The following is a 21,198-nucleotide window of genomic DNA, read 5'->3' as shown; positions in this document are numbered from 1 at the left end:
TGGCAGTCGAACGACCCTTTCACAGGGGTCGCCTAAGACCATCCTGCAGATCAGATATTTACATTACGATTCATAACAGTAGTAACATTACAGTTATGAAGTAGCAACGAAAATAATTTTATGGTTGAGTCACAACATGAGGAACTGTATTTAAAGGCCAGAAGGTTGAGAACCACTGCTCTAGGGCATGAGCCTCCAGAGCTTCAGGCGACCCCTTTGGGTACACTGGCTCCTCCAGGGACTGGAATCATACCTCCATCTTTATCATCATTTTGTCATGACAGTGACAGGACAAGGAATATTTGTAGGCATTGATGGTTATGGTCAGAAGCCACTATACTCCTGCCTCTGCACTGGGTTGTACCCATTTTTCAGATGGTAAGCTCGGGACAGTGAGGTAACTTGTCTAAGAACATGAAGCAGATAAAGGATGAGCAAGTCTCACATCCCAGTGCTCTCATGCTACCCAGATGAGCCCCCACCTGTCACCTGCAGGTGCCCTGGTGAACTGCTGAACGGGCTTAGGGACTCTTAGGCAGAGCTGTCCCTGGCCTGGAGCAGGTGGGGGCGGAGACTGCAGGTTTGTCTCCATCTCCTGGACTGAAGGAGGGAAGAGCTTAAATAACTCAGCTCAGTCTGGAGCAAACAATGGAAATGTCAGAGTGCAGTGATTGCAACAGAGCATTTAGGGCAAGTCTTAATTGACTTTTCCAGTGTGGGACCCCAGAGGCTGTCTCCAGCTTCTGAAGTTCCCACTGCTGGGTGCCAACTAGGCTCAGAGCTGCAGCCCAAGCCTGGGGCTCCACTGCCAGCCCAGCCTGGCCCTGCAGTCTTAGGCAGCAGCGCCACCTTGTGACTGCCTCAGGGCTGCCCTGCCTCTCCTGTGACCCAACATCTACCCCTTTCTAGTGGTTGGGCGGGGCAAGTTAGTTCAATTGTCTGAGACATGGTTCCTCATCCTGAAAACAGGAAAATGACAGCACCTATATATTAGGACAGTTTTATGGTTTAAATTAGATGATGCATGTAAACTTGGAACCCTGTAATCAGCTCATAGTGACCCTGGTACAGGACCCCACAGCCGCCCCCAGCCCAGGATGCAGACATATCCCATCCACTGGACAGCTGTGCCTTGGCTCCCTCTGGGGAGGGCTGGTGGTCTGTGAGTTCCATGATGATTCCTTGGCCACCCCCTTGCTGAGCTCACACATGGTCCCCAGCCCAGCACAAGTGGGAATAGGCTCAGTCTCACAGAGAAGCTTTCCTAGAGCCCATGTAGAGAGGAGCAGGCAGCCAGGAGACAGAGGCCATTGGGCAGGGAGAAATGCAGCTGCCACAAGCAGATCCCTCAGCCTCTCTGTCATTTCTGAAGGAGAAATAGATGAGTCTCCTATCCTGGCTCAGAGGAGAGCCATTGCTCATATGCTGTGATACCTGGCAAGGGCACGGAATGGCAGGACCTGAGATACCCCAGAGAGGGTGGCCCATCTGAGGGCTGCATGGGCGCAAGCAGGTCGCAGAAGAATAGAAGAAGGTTGGGTCGGGGCACTATAGCCCAAGTGACCCACGTAGTTTAGACCTCCCTCCTGGGCCCCAGGCCTGCCCAGCTGCCCCCTGTCTCTGGACACCTCTGTGAGGAGCCTTTGAGGCATGTGAGAAGTTCAGGGGGCGGTGTTCAGGAAGTGGGACAAGTAGGTCAAAGAAAGGTAGGGCCGGGGCTACAGGAGGCAGGATCTCATGGGTTTTTGTTTGGCGGCTGCCACCAGGCTAGGCAAAGCTACTTGAGCCTTTTGAACCTCTGCTCCACTGACCTAACTTGAGTCTCAGGCCAGCTCTGAGAAGGAGTAGACAGAGCACCTGGACTGATCACCCATAAGCTGCCTCCCGAGAAGTGGGAGAGCTCCACAAAATAAAGCTCCTCCTGAGCGAGCAAGCTGGGCCCAAAAAGACCATCCCATTACTGTGTCCCTCGGCACTGCAGACCCCACACCTACCCTGCAAGTTTTCGGTCCTCCCCCCATGCCTCCCGCAAAGGCCCCATTGCCAGAAAACTTCCTTCTTGTTCTTGCACTACTCCGGTCTGTGACTTACTTCACTAGGATCCAATATATCTTTTTATAACAGTTTCATCTCCCAGGCACATTTGGCACTGTGCATGGGACCTGGGAACTGTTCTGCCATCTTGTAAGTCACTGACTTAGATGACACATGAGACTGCTGGCAATGACCAGCCCCTCCCTGGCCCTGGATTATTCTTTCTTCTGTGAAACATCCTGACTTATCAGCAATACCCTAGACCTCATCCACACAAGGAGAGATGTGTGGCTATGCTTGATGGACATATTTATGGGAGAAAAGAAACAGAATGCCAGCACATGTCCACCAAGGAATGCATATCACTCTACTTTACAGACAGATGTATTTAAAGAGAGATGAAGCAGCCCTGGCCAAATGGCTCACTTGGTTAGAGCTTTGTCCCAGGACGCCAAGGTTGTGGGTTTGATACATGGCCAGCGCACATATAAGAAGCAAGCAATGAATGCATAAATAAGTGGAACAACAAACCAACGTTTCTCTCTCCCTCTTCCCCTTTCTCTCTCTCTCTCTCTAAAATCAATCAACAAATCTTTTTTAAAAAGAAGAGGAAAAGAACATGCCCAGGACTCTTGTCTTGGAGGAAAGCACTGTGGTGATGGGAGTGTGTGGTGAAAGCAGAAACGGAAATGCCGTGAGGACTGAGAGAGCAAGGGCAGCATGCTGCCTGTAGTAGCCTCCCTTCTGAGAGGCTGTGCATTTTTCTTAGGGAAGCAGTCTAGGCCAGGGGATTAAACACAGACTTTGGTTTTAGGCTTCCTGGGTTGGGATCTCAACTCTGCTTTCTAGCTGTGTGACCTGAGGGAAGTTACTTGACTTCTCCCAGCCGCAGTTTCCTCTTCTCAGGCTGACTGTGAAGCCTGAATGGCAATGCCACCGTGCAGAGTGTGGCTAGCCATGGGCACCACATAAACGGCATGTGACTACTCTTCTCTGTGGCTCCTAAGGGAATCGGCTCTGTGCCCTGTTCTTTATGGGGCTCCTTTGCTGTAATCTGCTGTAGCTTTCCCCCTCTATTGTGTCATTTTCTGTAAATGTCTGCAAACATAGGGTTCTCTTCCCTTCTCTGGGCTGGCGCACCACATTGGAATTCCTTTCCCCCCTGCCCTGAACCCTTCCCAAGTTGTGAGTTCTTCAGGGTGCAGTCCACATGGCATTTGCCTCCTGTCCAAGGCCTGCACACAATAGGTGCCTGATAGAATGCAGGGAGCTCTGTAAATGGGGTGGCTGAATGGACCTATTTGAGGCCCTGAAAACTCACATCTCACCTGAAAACTGCACAGTGACTTTGTGTGGAAACTCACTGGGGAGCCAAGAATGGAATCAAGTGGAAAGCAGGTCCGGAGAGGACTGGGCAGGGGCCACTGTGTCACCTGGACCAGGCCCCCAATGGAAGGGGTCTGTCAACACTATGGCCTGCCCAGCCCCCCAGTTAGTCCACAAAACACTAATCCCTCTTCCATCTCTCCTTCCCTGCAGTCCATGAGCCTTATTGAGATTGGAAACCCTTCTCAAAGCCTGGAGAATGTCTGCCGGTGGGCTTACCTCCAGCAGAAGCCGGACACAGACCACGATGAATACCATGATCACGCCATCTTCCTCACACGGCAAGACTTTGGGCCTTCAGGCATGCAAGGTGAGCTTGCTCGTACAATGGTTCAGAAAGGAAGGAGGCTGAGTATGAGCCACTGGCCCTACAGGGGTCCTGGAAGCCTTGGCCCAGCCAGGAAAGGGTGTCAGGGCAGGGGGCTGTGGCCACTTCAGCCCTAGAAGAGCATAGGTCAGGGCTGATGAGCCCTGGCTCTCAAAAACCACCAGGGCCTCTGCCGTTTCCCCCAGGAAACCTCATGCCCAGGGGAAACATTGAAGATCAGAGGTGGTGAAGTGGGCAGAGTCTAGGGCTGGCACCTGAGACATCAGATAGGATCTGAGACTGAGTTTCAGAGTTGTTGGTTGCCCCCATTTAAAAAAAAAATTGGATAAGATTTCAACCACTGCAATTTTACAGATTTTACTTTAAAATTCAAACTATGTAAAACTGACAGATCTAAAAGAAGAAATTGACAAGTGTACCATCATAATCAAAGATTTTAATGTATTTTACTTAGTAATAGAAAAACAACAGATAAGAAAATTACTAAGGATACAGAAGATTTGAATTTAAAAAGTGGACCTAGTTGATATATATAGAATACTGCACCAAACTACTTGAGAATACCCAATCTTTATGAGCACACATGAAAACAGATCCAAACAGGCTATGCTGGGTCATAGGACAGTCTCAACAAAATGCAAAAGATCAAAATCACACAGAATATGTTCCCTGATGAGACTGGAAAAGAAAGATAACTTGAAAACATGTATGCCTGGAAATTAAATAATATACGCATAAATAATTCATAGTTCAAAGAAGTAATGGTAGAAATTAGAATATATTTTTAAACTGAATGGTAATGACAATCTGACATGAATACTTGTGGATGTAACTAACACAATTATTAGATTGATGTTTGTAGCCTTAGAAATTTATTAGAAGAAAAAGGCTGAAAAATTAATCATAGAAATATCTATATCAAGAAATTTGAAAAAGAACATCAAGCTAAACTCCACAAATTATAAAGAGTTAAAATTAAAAACAATAGTGCAGTAGAGAAAATAAATAAAACCAAAATTTGCTTGTTTGAAAAAAATGGATTAAAACAGAAGAGCCTTTATCAATACTAATTTTTAAAAAGAAAAAAAATTAAAATTTACTAAAATCACAAATGTAAAAGGACAGCATTATAAATTTTACTTTAAAAAGATAATGAGAAGGTATTTTGAACAGCTTTGTATCAATAAATTTGTCAATTTAGATAAAAGGTACAAATTACTTGACAAAACAAAATCTGAGGAAAAAAATAGAAAATATGAATACTCATGTCAATTAAAGATGTTAACTCCTGGATTTGATAGCTTGACCCAAGAATTCTTTATAAGTTCTAATGAAGTATCATACCAATCATATACAAACTCCCACACAATGAAAAAAGAAGGTACATTGTTCCAACTTCTAGGAGGCCTGCTAACATTGAAACCAAAATCTAAGGACATTATAAGAACAAAAGTATAGGCCAGGAAGAGAAACCAAGATGGCGGCATGGGTAAACACCGAAAATTGCTGCCTCCCACAACAAATTCAAAAATACAACTAAAAGACAAAACGGACATCATCCAGAACCACAGGAAGGCTGGCTAAGTGGAAATTCTACACCTATAAGGAAAGAGAAACGCACACTGAGACTCAGAGGACGTGCGGAAGTGCAGAGGTACGGAGGCACACGCAGCAAGGGCTGGCGACAGAGGATGCAGTTATCTTTTTCAATCAGGAGGGAGACACAAGCTCCCACTCTGAACTCCAGCTCCGGGCTACTCTCTGGGGACCCAGACTCATACGGGGAGAAACTGGACTGTCTGGCATCTGGCGGAACTTGAGGGTGGCTTTCTCTCAGAGGTGCTTGCAGCGATTACCGCGGGACACGGGTGGAGGGGAGCTATGGGGGGGAAAAAGAGGAACAACTGTAATAATCTGAACAATAAAGATTTAATTTAAAAAAAAACAATAAAAACAAAATCACCTGAAAAAAAAAAGTATGGGCCAGTCTCTCTCATGAATATAGATACAAAATCTCAAACAAAATATTAGCAAATCAAATTTGGTGCTATATTTTAAAAAAAGGTTGTATGTCACAATAAATTTCAATGTATTCTAGAAATGTAATGTTGTTTAACATTTGAAAATCAATCATTGTAATTTATCACATTAACAGAATAAAGGAGACAAATTTATATGATAATCTCAATTGATCAAGAAAAAGTATTTGACAAAAATAAAGATCCATTTATGATCAAATGTCCTGTTGAATTAGGACTAGAAGAACTTTCTTAATGTGGTAATGGATATCCCCCCCCCCAAAAAAAAATTATAATAAGCGTCATATATAATGGTGACATGTTGAAAACATTTCTCCTAGATTGAGAAAGGTAAAGAATGCCTGCTATCATCACTTTTCTTCAATGTTGTAGTGGAGGTCCAAGGCACTGAAATAAGACAATGAAAAAAATAAAAATATCAGTGTCAGAAAGGAAAAAATCACAGACTCCTATTTGAAAATGATATACTTGTGTGCATAGAAATTCCAAAAGAATATACAAATAAATTATTAAAATTATTAAGTAATTTTTATATAATCTTATCTAATAAAAGAGTATATGCAAATTGACCATCACTCCAACAAAAGATGGCCACCCCCATGTGGTCAAAGATGGCTGCCCCCATATGGACACAAGATGGCCACCACAAGATGGCCAGCAGGAGAGGGCAGTTGGGGGGGAACCAGGCCTGCAGGGGAGGGCAGTTGGGTGTGACCAGGCCAGCAGGGAAGGCCAGTTAGAGGCAATCGGGCCTGCAGGGGAGGCCAGTTAGGGGTGACCAGGCCAGCAGGGGAGGGCAGTTGGGGGCGACCAGGCCTGCAGGGGAGGACAGTTGGGGGTGACCAGGCCAGTAGGGGAGGGCAGTTGGGGGCAACCAGGCTGGCAAGGGAGGGCAGTTGGGGGCAACCAGGCTGGCAAGGGAGGGCAGTTAGGGGCGACCAGGCCGGCAGGGAAGGGCAGTTAGGGGCAATCAGGCTGGAAGGGGAGCAGTTAGGCATCTATCAGGCTGGCAGGGGAGTGGTTAGGGGTTGATCAGGCTGGCAGGCAGAAGCAGTTAGGGGCAATCAAGGCAGGCAGGTGAGCGGTTGGGAGCCAGAAGTCCTGGATTGTGAGAGGGATGTCCGACTGCCCGTTTAGGCCCGATCCCAGAGGGGTCCCAGATTGGAGAGGGTGCAGGCTGAGCTGAGTGACGCACACCCCTGTGCACAAATTTCGTGCACCGGGCCTCTAGTGTCACTATATAAAAATCAATTGAATGTCTGTATTCTAACAACAAACAAATTAAAATTTAGTACCACTTACAATGGAATAAAAAGCAGCAAATACCTAGGATTATGTCTTAAGAAAATATGTCCAAGACCTCGACCAGAAAACTGTAAGACATGTTGACAGATATTATAAAAGATTAAATCAATAAAGGGGTATACCATGCTTATGGATGGGGAGACTCACTATTGTACAGATACGAATTTCTCCAAATTGCTCTATAGGTTGATGCTTCTGTGCTCAGTTCCAGCAGGATATTTTGAGGGTATTCAAAGGTTGATTCTTGTGTTCATACAGAAATGCAGTGGGTCAAGAACAATTGAAGAAGATGATCAAAGTACTCAATACTTATAAAAACAAAATAGTTAAAGACTAAGTTTGATGCAAGGATTGACAAATATGTCATTAGAACAGAACAGAGTGGAGAGTTGAACTTAAGCACAAACACTTGCTTTATTGCAAAGGTGGCACTGCAAGGTAGAGGAGAATGATGGTCTTTAAAACAAATGGTATTAGGTCAATTGACTATCCAAATTGGAGGAAAAATTAAGCTGACACACCTTCTTTGTATACAAACATCATATTTGTGGATATTCTAGATCTTAGTGGATTTTAGATCTACATATGAAAAGTGAAATAATAATACTTATAGAAAATAATATAGAATATCTCCATATTTTTGGAGTAAGAGAAGATTTCTTTAAAAAGAGATAAAAAGCACTAAACACAATGGAATATATAAATAGTACCACATTAACATTAAAAACTTTTGTTCATTAAAGACATCATTAAAGATACCTAGGAATAAACTTAACTAAGGAAGTAAAAGACCTGTATTCAGAAAACTACAGGACATTGAAAAAAGAGATAGAGGAAGATATAGACAAATGGAAGAACATACCATGTTCTTGGACTGGTAGAATCAACATCATTAAAATGTCCATACTACCCAAAGCAATCTATAGATTCAATGCAATACCCATTAAGATACCAATGGAATATTTCACAGACCTAGAACAAACTCTCCAAAAATTCATATGGAATAAAAAAAAAAAGACCCCAAATAGCCACAGCAATCTTGAGAAAGAAGAACAAAGTTGGAGGGATCACAATACCAGATATTAAGCTATATTACAAAGCCACTGTTCTCAAAACTGCCTTGTACTGGCACAAGAACAGGCATATAGACCAATAGAACAGAACAGAGATCCCAGAAATTGACCCAAGCCATTATGGCTCAATTAATATTTGACAAAGGAGGCAAGAGCATACAATGAGTCAAGACAGTCTCTTCAATAAATGGTGTTGGGAAAATTGGACACATACATGCAAAAAAAAAATGAAACTAGACCACCAACTTACACCATACACAAAAATAAACTCAAAATGGATAAAGGACTTAAATGTAAGATGGGAAACCATAAAATCTTAGGAGAATCCATAGGCAGCAAAATATCAGACGTATGTCATGGCGATAGCTTACCGATACAGCTCCTATGACAATGGAAACTAAGGAGAAAATAAACAAATGGGACTACATCAAAATAAAAAGCTTCTGCACAGCAAAAGAAACAATCAAAAAAAGAACAAGGAAGCCCACTGCATGGAAAAACACATTTGCCAATGTTATAATCTCCAAAATTTATAGGTAACTCATACATCTTACCAAAACGAAGATAAACAATCCAATCAAAAAATGGGCAAAGGACTTAAATAGACACCTTGCAAAAGTTTACATACAGAAGGGCAAGAGACATATGAAAACATGCTCTAAGTCACTAATCATCCAAGAGATGCAAATCAAAATGACAATGAGATACCATCTCACACATGTGAGAATGGCTATCATCAACAAATAAACAAATGGCAAGTGCTGGTGAGGATGCAGAGAAAAAGGAACCCTCTTGCACTGCTGGTGGGAATGCAGAATGGTGCAGCCATGGTGGAAAACAGTATGGAGGTTCCTCAAAAAACTAAAAATGGAACTTCCACTTGACCCAGTAATCCCACTTCTAGGAATATATCCCAAGAAATCAGAAACACCAATCAGAAAAGACATATGCACCCCGATGTTCATAGCAGCACAATTTACAATAGCTAAGATTTGTAAACAACCTAAGTGCCCATCAGTAGATGAGTGGATTAAAAAACTGTGGTACGAGAGAGAAACCAAGATGGTGGCATAGGTAAACACCGGAAATTGCTGCCTCACACAACCACTTCAAAAATACAACTCATAGACAAAATGGACTTCATCCAGAACACAGGAAGGCTGGCTGAGTGGAAATTCTACAACTAGAAGGAAAGAGAAAAGCACACTGAGACTCAGAGGAGGTGCGGAAATAAAATGCAGAGGTACGGAGGTGCATGCGGAAAGGGCTGGCAACTGAAGACGCAGTTGTCTTTTTCTGAACTCCAGTTCTGGGCGAGTCTCTGGGGACCCAGACTCATATGGGGAGAAACTGGACTGTCTGGCATCTGGCGGAACTCAAGGGCGGCTTTCTCTCAGAGGTGCTTGCAGTGATTACCCCAGGACACTGAGACCCAGGACCTCTTAGGGCAGGACTGAGGATCAGCCATACCTGTTTGCTCTGCCCTGTTGATTCCCTGAGACCCCGCCCCACCCAAGCTGTGTGCAGAGGCTTTTGCATATGAATGGCCTGGCCCTTTGAAATCTGAAAATTACCTAACAAACTGCAGCTGGGTCAGAGAGACCCAGAACATCCAAAAGAAGGCTAAGGCCCCACAGCAACTTGTATTGTTTCACAGCTGGGCCTCATCTGGGCACCTCCAAACCCCAAACAAAGAAGAGAAATCTGCAGATCTCTCTGTAACTCTTGCTGGGTAGCCTCAGGCAGAGGCTAAATTAGCACCTCCTTAGAGGTCCAAGAGCCAGTGTACCCAGTGGTCAGAGTGGGACCATCCAGATTACAACTCCTCAGATCCATAAGAGATACACTCAGGGGGCAGACTCAGTGAGCACCAAAGCCCCACTGAAGCAAGTCTTGCCCCAGAAGGGTGTCTCCAGCACAGAAGTTTGCCCACCATAGACACAGCTGATTCGCACAGCCAATTGGTCTGGAGGTCAATTCCTCCCAGTGATACCTACCATCAAGGCTTAATTACAACAAGACTGTGCACAATGTCCACAAAGGGGTGCACCAAGAGTGTCCACCTCAGGTAATTGGGGAGGCTGAGCCACTGGGCCCTATAAGACACCTAGCACAGAAAGCCACTCTGTCAACACAGGGAAGCAGCCAAAATGCGGAGACAAAGAAACAGGTCACAAATGACAGAAATGGAGGAAAGCAAACTACTGGATATAGAGTTCAAAACCACACTTATAAGGTTTTTCAAGAATTTTCTAGAAACCGCTGATAAATTTAGTGAGACCCTCGATAAATCTAGTGAGACCCTCGAGGATATGAAAAAGGACCAACTAGAAATTAAGCATACACTGAATGAAATAAAGAATATTATACAGAGATCCAACAGCAGACAAGAGGATCACAAGAATCAAGTCAAAGATTTGAAGTATGAAGAAGTAAAAAACACCCAACCAGAAAAGCAAAAAGGAAAAAGAATCCAAAAATATGAAGATAGTGTAAGGATCCTCTGGGACAACTTCAAGCATACCAACATCTGAATTATGGGGGTGCCAGAAGAAGAGAGAGAGTAAAATATTGAAAACCTATTTGAAGAAATAATGACAGAAAACTTCCCCTACCTGGTGAAAGAAATAGACTTACAAGTCCAGGAAGCACAGAGAACCCCAAACAAGAGGAATCCAAAGAGGACCACACCAAGACACCTCATAATTAAAATGCCAAGAGCAAAAGACAAAGAGAGAATCTTAAAAGCAGCAAGAGAAAAACAGTTACCTACAAGGGATTACCCATAAGATTGTCAGCTGATTTCTCAACAGAAACTATGAAAGCCAGAAGGGAGTGGCAAGAAATATTCAAAGTGATGAATACCAAGAACCTACAACCAAGATTACTTTACCCAGCAAAGCTATCATTCAGAATTGAAGGTCAGATAAAGAGCTTCACAGATAAGAAAAAGCTAAAGGAGTTCACACCACCAAACCAGTATTATATGAAATGCTGAAAGGTATTCTTTTAGAAGAGGAAGAAGAAGGAAAAGGTAAAGATAAAAATTATGAACAACAAATACATATCTATCAACAAGTGAATCTAAAAATCAAGTGAATAAAAAATCTGATGTACAGAATAAACTGGTGAATATAATAGAATTGGGGGCATAGAAAGGGAGTGGGCTGACAATTCTCAGCGGGAAAGGGATGTGGGGGGTGTGGGAAGAGACTGGAAAAAAATCGTACACCTATGGATGAGGACGGGGGGGAGGGAGGTGTAAGGGCAGAGGGTGGGGTTGGAACCGGGTGGGAGGGGAGCTATGGGTGGAAAAAAGAGGGACAACTTTAATAATCTGAACAATATAGATTTAATTGAAAAAATAAAAACATAAAAATAAATATATAATGAAATAAAAAACCAAGTAGTTATTGATATGTGTTAGATTGGCAAAATAAAATTTCATCTTTGTATTAAAAAAAAAAACTGTGGTACATCTACACAGTGGAATACTATGCTGCTGTAAAAAAGAAAGAACTTTTACCATTCCCAACAGCATGGATGGACCTGGAGAGCATTATGCTAAGCGAAATAAGCCAGTCAGAGAAAGATAAATATCACATGATCTCATTCATTTGCAGAATATAATGAACATCATAAACTGATGAACAAAAATAGATACAGAGACAGAGAAGCATTGAACAGACTTTCAAACTTCAGTGGGAAGGTGGGAGCAGGGGTTTAGAGATCAACCAAAGTACTTGTATGCATGCATATAAGCATAACCAATGGACACAGACACTAAGGGGGTGAGGGTATATGCTGGGGGTGGAGGTGACCGGGAGGAAGTCATTGGGGGGAAAAAGAGACATATGTAATACTATATGTAATACTTTAAACAATAAAAAAATAATAATAAATAAATATTTTTTAAAAATTAAAAACCTACTACACAAGCAACCTTTGGGGTGCTTCTGTTGCCCAAAGATACCCTGGCTGTCTCTGACTCTCACCACTCCATGGCACCTTTTCCAGCCACAACCATAAAGGTCTACTGTGAAATGGAGCAACCTCAAGGCTCTAGCAGCACCCCAGTCCTATGCAGACAGCCCCAGGCTACTGGGTGAATTGCTCATGTGCTCATGCATCTGGCCATTGGAAGATCACAGTCACAGCTACAAGCAGACTCTCTTTCTTCTTTGCCTTTAGTCACTAACTCTCTGGCTTTGTCCTCCCTTCTCCTGCTGGCAAGAAAGTTATGAATGGAATGTATGAATTCCAGTCCATGTGTGCGCTCAAGAATAAAAATTAAATAAAAATTAAATAAATAAATAAAAGTAATAAATAAATAAATAAATAAATAAATAAATAAATAAAATACAAATGAATCTCTGCACTAAAAAATGACATCATTAATCCATTGAGGGAAAATATTCATAATACATATCCTGTATCTAATAAAGAACTTATATCTGAAATATATGAACTCTGACAAATCAATAAGACAATGTCAATGATAATAATAATCAAACAACCTAGTGGAACATTGGCAAGAGACTTTCTCAGGCTCTTAACAAAACATGAATGATTCATAAATATATGAAAAGATGTTCAGTCTCAGTTGACATTAGGGAAATTCAATCAAAACCACAACCAAAATCCAGAACACGCCTAATAGAATGGCTAAAATAAAAAAGACTGAAAATCTTTCATCTTGCTGAGGATGGGGATATGCATTTTCATACTCCTCTGGTAGGAATATAAATTGGTGCAGCTACTTTGGAAAACTGTTCAGCAGTATTGTTTAAAGCTGAACAAAAACCCACCCTGCAGTGACACTCCCAGATATGCTCCCACCAGAAGTGCAAACACGTGTGCACCGAAAGATGATGCAGGAACATTCAGGGCAGCATTACTTACAATAACTCTTAAACACGGAGTTACTTAAATCCATCAACAGGAAGCAGATGAAGATGTATTCACACAGTAATCAGAACTACAGGTACATACCACACTGGAGATGAATCTCACACATGGAATGCTGAGTGAAAAGCTTGACAGAGAAGAATATATACTTAGGATTCCATTTACTTCAGCTTTGTAAGTGGGCAAAACTGATCTGTGTTGTTAAAAGTTAGGGAAGGAGGGGAGTCCCAAGAAGGGGCTTCTGCAGTGTGAGTACAGTTTTATTTCATGACCAGGTAGGTGCCCATGTGGGTGTGATCACTGTGATAATTCTCTAGTTGTATCCTTATTACTTGTGCATTTTTATAGACATTTGTTGCACTTCAAAAGAAAGAACTTGAGCAATCTATATAAAAATTAGAGGCCCAGTGCACAAATTTGTGCACCAGTGGGGTCCCTTGTCCTGGCCAGGATCAGGTTAAAACTGGCTCTCCAACATCCCCAAGCGGTCCCGGATTGCAAGAGGGCACAGGCCAGGTCAAGGGATGCCACTGGAGCATGGTCGGGGCCAGGGAGGGATGCGGGAGGGCTCCAGGGCGTGTCCAGGCCCGTATCACTCAGTCCCGATCAGCCAGACCCCAGCAGCAAGCTAACCTACCAGTCAGAGAGTCTGCTCCCTGGTGGTCAGTGGATGTCATAGCGACTGCTCAACCAGTCGACTGTCTGGCCCCTGGTGGTCAGTGCACATCATAGCAAGTGGTTGAGTGGCCTTAGCATATCACTAGCATATTACACTTTGATTGGTTGAATGACCGACCAGTCGACCAGACACTTAGCATATTAGGCTTTTATTATATAGGATAATTATTCAGAGGAGTGGACTCATTTCACCCACCTCATCCTCTATGGATAGTCATTTTTATTAGTTTCTGGTTGATCATTCCAGTAATCCTTCTCATAAACACAAGCATATTTATACTTATTCCTCTCACCACTTTCTTCCCTGAATTATTACATGCACTTCTCTGCTTCTCATTCCACTCTCTGTGCTGACCACTTGCCCATATTTGCATTACTAGGGAGACTTCTCCAGTGATGCTGGTCTGGCTAAGATTCATTTCTGTTAATAAATTATCTCTGACGCTAGAGTGGCTCCCTTTCAGCACCACAATGGGACGCAGGTGGGAACAGGGAATGTGACTCCAGCCCATTGAGCACAGATCAAGGGGTTGCTCTCACCCCTTCAAGGTCTACAGCTGATTAATAGAGCACTCTGTCAGTCTTGTCGTCCAGGCAAGAGCGCTAATGGGAAGCAGAGCTGTTCCACAGGAGAGGAAACTGTCCCATAGGAGAGGAAGCTTTAATATTAAGTGACCTCATCCTTCATTTAAAAATATGAAAGAAGCCCTCGCTGGTTTAGTTCAGTGGATAGAGTGTTGGCCTGTGGACTGAAGGGTCCTGGGTTCGATTCCAGTCAAGGGCACATACCTCGGTTGCAGTATCCTGGCCCTGGTAGGGGGCATGCAGGAGGCAACCAACTGATGTCTCTCTCTCACATCAATGTTTCTCTCTGTCTCTCCCTTTCTCTTCCACTCTCTCTAAAAATCAATAGAAAAAATGTCCTTGAATGAGGATAAAAAAAAAGTGAAAGGAGCCCAGCTGGTGTTGCTCAGTGGTTGAGTATGAACCAGGAGGTCACAGTTAGATTCCTGGGGGCTTGGTCTCCTTCTCCCTTTCTTTCTGAAATCAATAAAAATATATTTTAAAAATAAAATAAATATGTGAAAGGATCAACAGATTGGAGTGACTAAAGGAAGTGGAGGGTCAGTTTGTCTGAATGACATCTGAGAAGCACATGAAGGACTTATAAGCAGGCTGGTCTTTACAAAGCAAACCTTTTTCCTTCTCTTCCCTTCACCCCTTATGGGAAGCCATAAACATCTGTAGCCAGAACCCCACCACCCCCCAGAAGAGATTCTGTATGTGTTTTTATTTTCATTTGTTTTAAAAATTATCATACAATAAAATTAGTCCCCCCAATAAATAAATAAATAAATAAATAAATAAATAAGTAAAAATGTGAAAGGACAGCTAAGGATTATTAGACATTAAAAAAATGGACCATATTGAAAAACAAAATCAGAAAACTGACTCCAGAGGAAACAGATAATTTAGAAAATGAAAAAGAACTTTTTAAAAAGTAATATTCCAAGAATGTTTAGAAAAATATGCCCATAAACCCAGAACAGGTTGCTAAGAAGAATTAGAAAATGAAGAAGAGTTTTTATGAAATTAAAGATATGATGGGTAAAATAGAAAATTCAAAAGCTGAAGTAAAAAGTCAAAGGCATCCAAAAATATTAAAATATGAGAGAAAAGTTAGGAGATATAGACAATTCAGGAGGTCCAATATGTATCTAAGATTTCCAGAAAGAGAGAACAGCAGCTAAATAAAAGGGAAGAATATAAAGATAAAGATACTTTTTCAAATCTTCAGATCATAAAGGCTCACATAATGCTAAGCAAGGTGAGTGAGAAATACTTGCACAAGGCACATTCATAGGCAAGGTTTGTATACAAAGGACAGGGAAGATCTCCCAAGTTTTGCTCTGGCATCCTGATTCAAGAACAATTATCTCAAAATCCACAGAGCAAAAAATACTTGAAGATACAGATTTTCTTGTTTATTCCAAGTGAAAAAGATTTCTGTACTTGTACAGACAAGTTTAAAATCACACTTTCTTCCCTTCTTCTCAACTTTCCTCTTTGGACAAATTGTCCTGGTATCTCCCCATGGGGGTTGAGGGGAGTGAGACTAGATCAGGGCTCCTAGAGCTGGGGCCCCTGGCTTTGTGGGCCTCTCAAACCACCCAGGTATCATAGCAGAGACCCCACTTGGCATAGGAAGCTCTGTATGCACTTCTTTATCTTGCCCAGGGCCAAACAGCAGGCCCCATTTTCTGGTTTTGCTGTTTTAGATGGGGTAGGGCGTCCCACCCACCTCCTCCCTGTCAGTGGTTGTGCAGTTGGTTCTGGAGGCTTCCCTGGGACTACTGAAGAAACCCAGTGACTAGGCTCAACCCAGCAGGGCTCAGTCCTCCTCCGCAGGCTTTCCCACCCTCCTTGTTCCTCAGCCCTGCCTTGCTTTCTGTGGGTCTCCACAGGGCCACACAGTGTCAATGGACTGGCAAAATGCACTGCATCTCCTCCCTGTTATCTGTGAATTCAGTGTCTTTCAAAGCCGTTTGACTGGGTGGGGTGGCTGGAGGGTCACTGTGCATCAATGTCAGGGGGGATGTGCCCTGCTACCACCACCCCTCCCACTCTCTGCCTTCCATCTCTGGGTGCACCTTTCCCTTAGACTCCTGATGGAGGGGACCCTTTGGTAGGAATGTGGCTCAGAATCTTCTCAGCCAAAGCTCAGAGTTAGCTGAGTTATAGCTGCGTGCCCTCAGTCTACTTGGCTCATCCCCTCTGTGGCCAGCAGGGCAGGGTGGCACATTAGTATTCATTGCCTGGCTCTGCCTCTGAGCAGCTTTGAGGACCACCCTCGCTGCAGCCCTCTGTGTCTTATGGAAGTAGGTCTAGCTGGGGTCTTATGGGTCACCCAGCAAAGTTGGAAGGTGGGAGGTTGTGTGCAAGAGAATGGCAAGTGGGAGGGTGCCCAGGTGGCAGAAAGTTCTCCCAGGTGAGATCTGGGCTTGGGGAACTGGGGCAGAACTGAGGCCTGCTGCCTGGGGTGAGAGTCTTCTGAGCTGTGCCAGCCTGGAGCAGTCAACTCTGCTCATTTGGGGATGGTGAGGTCACTGGGAGCTGGAGCCACCCTTTGTCTCCTCCCAGGCTATGCTCCTGTCACCGGGATGTGCCACCCCGTTCGCAGTTGCACCCTGAACCATGAGGACGGCTTCTCCTCGGCGTTTGTGGTAGCCCACGAGACCGGCCACGTGTAAGTGGCCTCACAGTCCTGGTTATCTGGGGACGGTTGGGGTTTGAGGGACCCCACTTCTCTGAACCCTGAGAGGCACAGACCCATATGAAAAAGATATGATGGCCTGTCCTCCCAGCACTGCATAGGGCAGACCCAATGTTCACTTTCTATTAAGGAAACATAACAAAGAAAGAGCTGAGTGGGTGCTGGGGATCTTCCCTGGATTACCCCACTTTACAGATGAATAACTGAGGCTTTGAGGGAGGCAGGCCCTGGAACATGCCCCAGGCACCACCTAAATCTCCAGGCTGGACAGATACTGATGGGAAGTGCCACAGGGCTGCCGGGCCTGTGTGGGGAGTGTGCCAAGAAGATACCCGGAGAGCTGGGCTCCACTGCGATCTCATGTCACAGCCCCCTGCCTTGGGGACAGGACACTGAGGGGCATGCTGCTGGATGCCATCTCCCCAGTGTGCCCCTGCCTTTCAGATTCTACCAATGGAAACTTGGTATCACCTGGCTTAGGGCAGACCAAAACAGCCAAGGTCCAGGAGGGCCCAGTGGAGGGAGGTTGGGGGGCCCTCCCAGCATTTGGGAGGGGTAGAGCTGACAGGTTAGTGCAGCCAGGTGAGGGTCCAATGAGGCTGCCTTGGCTCCCTGAATAGGCTAGGCATGGAACACGATGGGCAGGGCAACCGCTGTGGCGACGAGGTACGTCTGGGCAGCATCATGGCACCCCTGGTGCAGGCAGCCTTCCACCGCTTCCACTGGTCCCGCTGCAGCCAGCAAGAGCTGAGCCACTACCTGCAGTGAGTACCACCCGTGTCCCCCAAGGACAACCTGAAACCCTGGGGTGCGTGTCCCAGTGTTCCTGGGCCCAATGCAAACTCCCAGACCTTGGGTCCTCCAATTTGAGGTACAGGGGAGGTGAGAGGGAAAGAGCAGTGCAGGTCAGTGTGGGGGATCCCACTGTTGGGGAGCACCTTTAAAGGACACTTGGGATCTGGGCAAATCAGGTCCTGGGTAGTTCACACAAAGAAACAGGGATGCAGCAGGGAAACTGAGGCAGCCCAGCTGAGAGCTGAGGTGTGCAGACAGGCCCATCATCACAGCTCCAGAAGGGGCCTCAGCAGCCCCACAGACTGGATGGCCAGTCCGGCTGAAGGCAGCTTGCAGTGCCCACGTGTCCCCTCACAGCTCCTATGACTGCCTGCGGGATGACCCCTTCGCCCACGACTGGCCAGCGCTGCCCCAGCTTCCTGGGCTGCACTACTCCATGAACGAGCAGTGCCGCTTCGACTTCGGCCTGGGCTACATGATGTGCACCGCGGTGAGTGTCGGAGCCGGCACCCTGGGGGCAACATCTCCCTCTGCACCCAGTCACACACAGTGCCCACCCTGCCCATCTAGACTTGGTCCTGGGCAGGGAGCACACAGCTGACAAGGGCTGTAACCTGGGGAGCATCAAGGGATGGTGGGGGCATGGTGTGGCCCCTGTGTGGTCTGCAGAATTCAAGAGGACTTCCCTAGGAAGAAGCAAGGTGTAAAGGTTGAATGGGAGGACAGGGCATTCCAGAAGGCAGAAATCACATGTGCAAAGGCCTAAAGGTGCAGGAACATAGCATGCTGAGGAGCAACCAATTGTTCCCCAGGGTTGAATGCCAAGACAAAGCCATTAGCATCAACACAGGTCATCAAAATTGAGTGTATCTGCTGATCGAGGCCCACCAGGTTTGAGACAGTATGGCAAGAGCAGTGGTGTATATTAGTGTCTGACTCAATGCTCATCCCACCTCCATGTAGGAAGTAAGCAAAGTATTCCACTTTACAGATGAGGAAATTGAGGCCCGGAGAAGTTAGGTAAACTGCCTAAGGCCACACAGTGAGCAGGTGGTGGATCTGGGTACTGATGAGGCTGTCTAACCTCTTGCATGTTGGCCTAAGGAAGGTGGTGGGCAATGGGGAGCTCTGTAAAAGTTTGAAGAGGGAGAGCATGGCTAGGTCTGAGTTTCAGCTGTATCCCTCAGGGATGTCCTGGAGGAAGGGCTATCAGGATAGGAAGCAGAAAGGTCAGGAAAGAGATCCAGAGGACAAGGCTGGAGCAAAGACAGGAACAGAGGAGAGGGCTTCAGGAGAAATTCAAGAGGTGGAGTGTTCATAGCAGGGGAACAGGGGGTGCCCTTAGGGCCCTGTAGTGACAGCTCCTGGGCCAGAGAGATGCCCACCCAGCCCTCACGCCAGGCTCACTGGCTCCCCAGTCTGTCCAGGGTCCATGGGGGCTGCAGCAAACAAGGGTTGAAGGCCGGGGAGGACAGTATCCCACAGAGACTTGAATTAGCGGCTGTACTCTCGAGATTATCATGGCCTCAGAATCACATGGAATTCAGGGCACCCGCTGGCCACACAAGCCTATCACAGGCAGTCAAGCTGTGCCAGTTGCATAGCTGTCCAAGAGGTCTCTGGGGAATAGGGTCCCCACAGTGGGAAGCACCCTGACCAGTGGCTGGTGTTCTCTTCCAGTTCCGGACCTTCGATCCCTGCAAGCAGCTGTGGTGCAGCCACCCTGACAATCCCTACTTTTGCAAGACCAAGAAGGGCCCCCCACTGGATGGGACCATGTGTGCACCTGGCAAGGTGAGTCAGGGCAGACGGCAGACCCCATGACACGCTCAGATATCCAGGGACAGTCCCTTCAGAGCCCTTGGGGTGGAGATGGGGGCTTTTCCTGCCTCCTTTCTAATAATCCCCACATGACTCATTCTCCAAGCTTCTGCCCTTGTGCTTCCCACACACTGTTTTTTATTTTCAGAGCAAACCTGATGTCTCAGAGCACCTGTCTGTGCTTCAACCTTCTGCCTAGAGAACTCCCTCCTCTGAGGAGCAGTTGGGGGATTCCAGCAGACTTAGTCCCCCCTGCACACTGTGCGTGACTGGGTCACTTCACCTTGAGGCCAACATTGGAGTCAGGTGGCTGCTGGTTCCCCAGGCCTAGCTTCAGGCTTAGACTCTAGAATTTGGTGTTTGCCCCTTAGAGGGCCAACTTGTCCCTTGAGGTTGCTCAGTGGTCACCCACCATCACCTGCCATCCTCCCAGGCCCACTTCTCACCTCCAGCAAATTGCCAGAAAAACAGGCTTTTCTCTCCCAGTACTTTGTCTCCTAACTCACAGCCTAATTCTCATCGCCTTCGATGAAGTCTCATACCTACCTCTCAGCCAGTCACTTGCAACGGGGCTGGCTTTTGCAGATGTGCCTAAACCTGGGTCACAGCCCAGCAGGGCTCAACCCACTGAAGCTGTGTATACCTACTCTGTGTGGGAGGGTCGTGGACTCCAATGCAGGTTCCCCCAACCCAGGCCTGAAAAGTCCCCAGATAGGCTGAGCCTGAGGTTCTTCCAGGTGGGTCTTAAATTCTGCTTAATTTTATTTTGTTTGTGGTGGAGCTTCTTAAATCTACAGACTCCCAGGTCTACCCCTCTTCAGGTTTTGGTTTGCAATAAGGATCGGGAACTGTTTTTGCTATTTTTTAAATTATGGTGAAATCTAAGTAACATAAAACGTGCTATTTTAACCACTTTAAAGTATACGATTCAGAGATGTTTAGTTACATCACTACTTTATAGTTCCAGAACTTTTTCACCACCCCAAAAGAAGACCCCATTAAGCATTGAGTCTCCATTCCCTTCCTCTCTCCAGCCCCTGGCAACCACTGATATACTCTCAGTCTCTGTGTATTTGCCTATTCTGGAATTTCTTATAACTGGAATCATATATTATGTGGCCTTTTACTAGTATATCTGTCATCTTTCACTCAGCATAACGTTTCCAAGGTTCCATGTTGTGGCCTGTGTCAGTGCTTCATACCTTTTTGTGGCTGTGTAATGTCCCACTGTCTAAATGGACCACATTCTGTGGATCTGTTTGTCCATCAGTGAGCATTTGAGTTGACTCCACCTTCTGGCATTTGTGAATGTGCTGCTGTGAACATTCACAAGCATATTTTGTTTGAAGACCTAGGACAGTGATGGAGAACCTATGACACGCGTGTCAGAGGTGACATGCAAACTCATTTTTTTGGTTGATTTTTCTTTGTTAAATGGCATTTAAATATATAAAATAAATATCAAAAATATAAGTCTTTGTTTTACTATGGTTGCAAATATCAAAAAATTTCTGTATGTGACACGGCACCAGAGTTAAGTTAGGGTTTTTCAAAATG

General features: G+C 45.3%; 1 protein-coding gene across 1 annotated transcript in view; it reads left to right on the top strand.

The window, feature by feature from the left end:
• ADAMTS2 (ADAM metallopeptidase with thrombospondin type 1 motif 2) overlaps positions 1-21,198 on the top strand; it is a 274,332-nt gene that overhangs the window by 182,725 nt on the left and 70,409 nt on the right. The window contains exons 6-10 of the mRNA XM_006101903.3: positions 3,574-3,730; positions 16,893-16,998; positions 17,646-17,789; positions 18,178-18,310; positions 19,501-19,614. Of these exons, the coding sequence (XP_006101965.1) occupies positions 3,574-3,730; positions 16,893-16,998; positions 17,646-17,789; positions 18,178-18,310; positions 19,501-19,614 (654 nt within the window). The remainder of the gene's footprint in view (positions 1-3,573; positions 3,731-16,892; positions 16,999-17,645; positions 17,790-18,177; positions 18,311-19,500; positions 19,615-21,198) is intronic.

The sequence above is a fragment of the Myotis lucifugus genome, unplaced genomic scaffold (genome assembly GCF_000147115.1).
Source record: "Myotis lucifugus unplaced genomic scaffold, Myoluc2.0 scaffold_386, whole genome shotgun sequence".
NCBI lineage: Eukaryota > Metazoa > Chordata > Mammalia > Chiroptera > Vespertilionidae > Myotis > Myotis lucifugus.
This window is presented reverse-complemented; position numbering and strand designations above follow the sequence as displayed.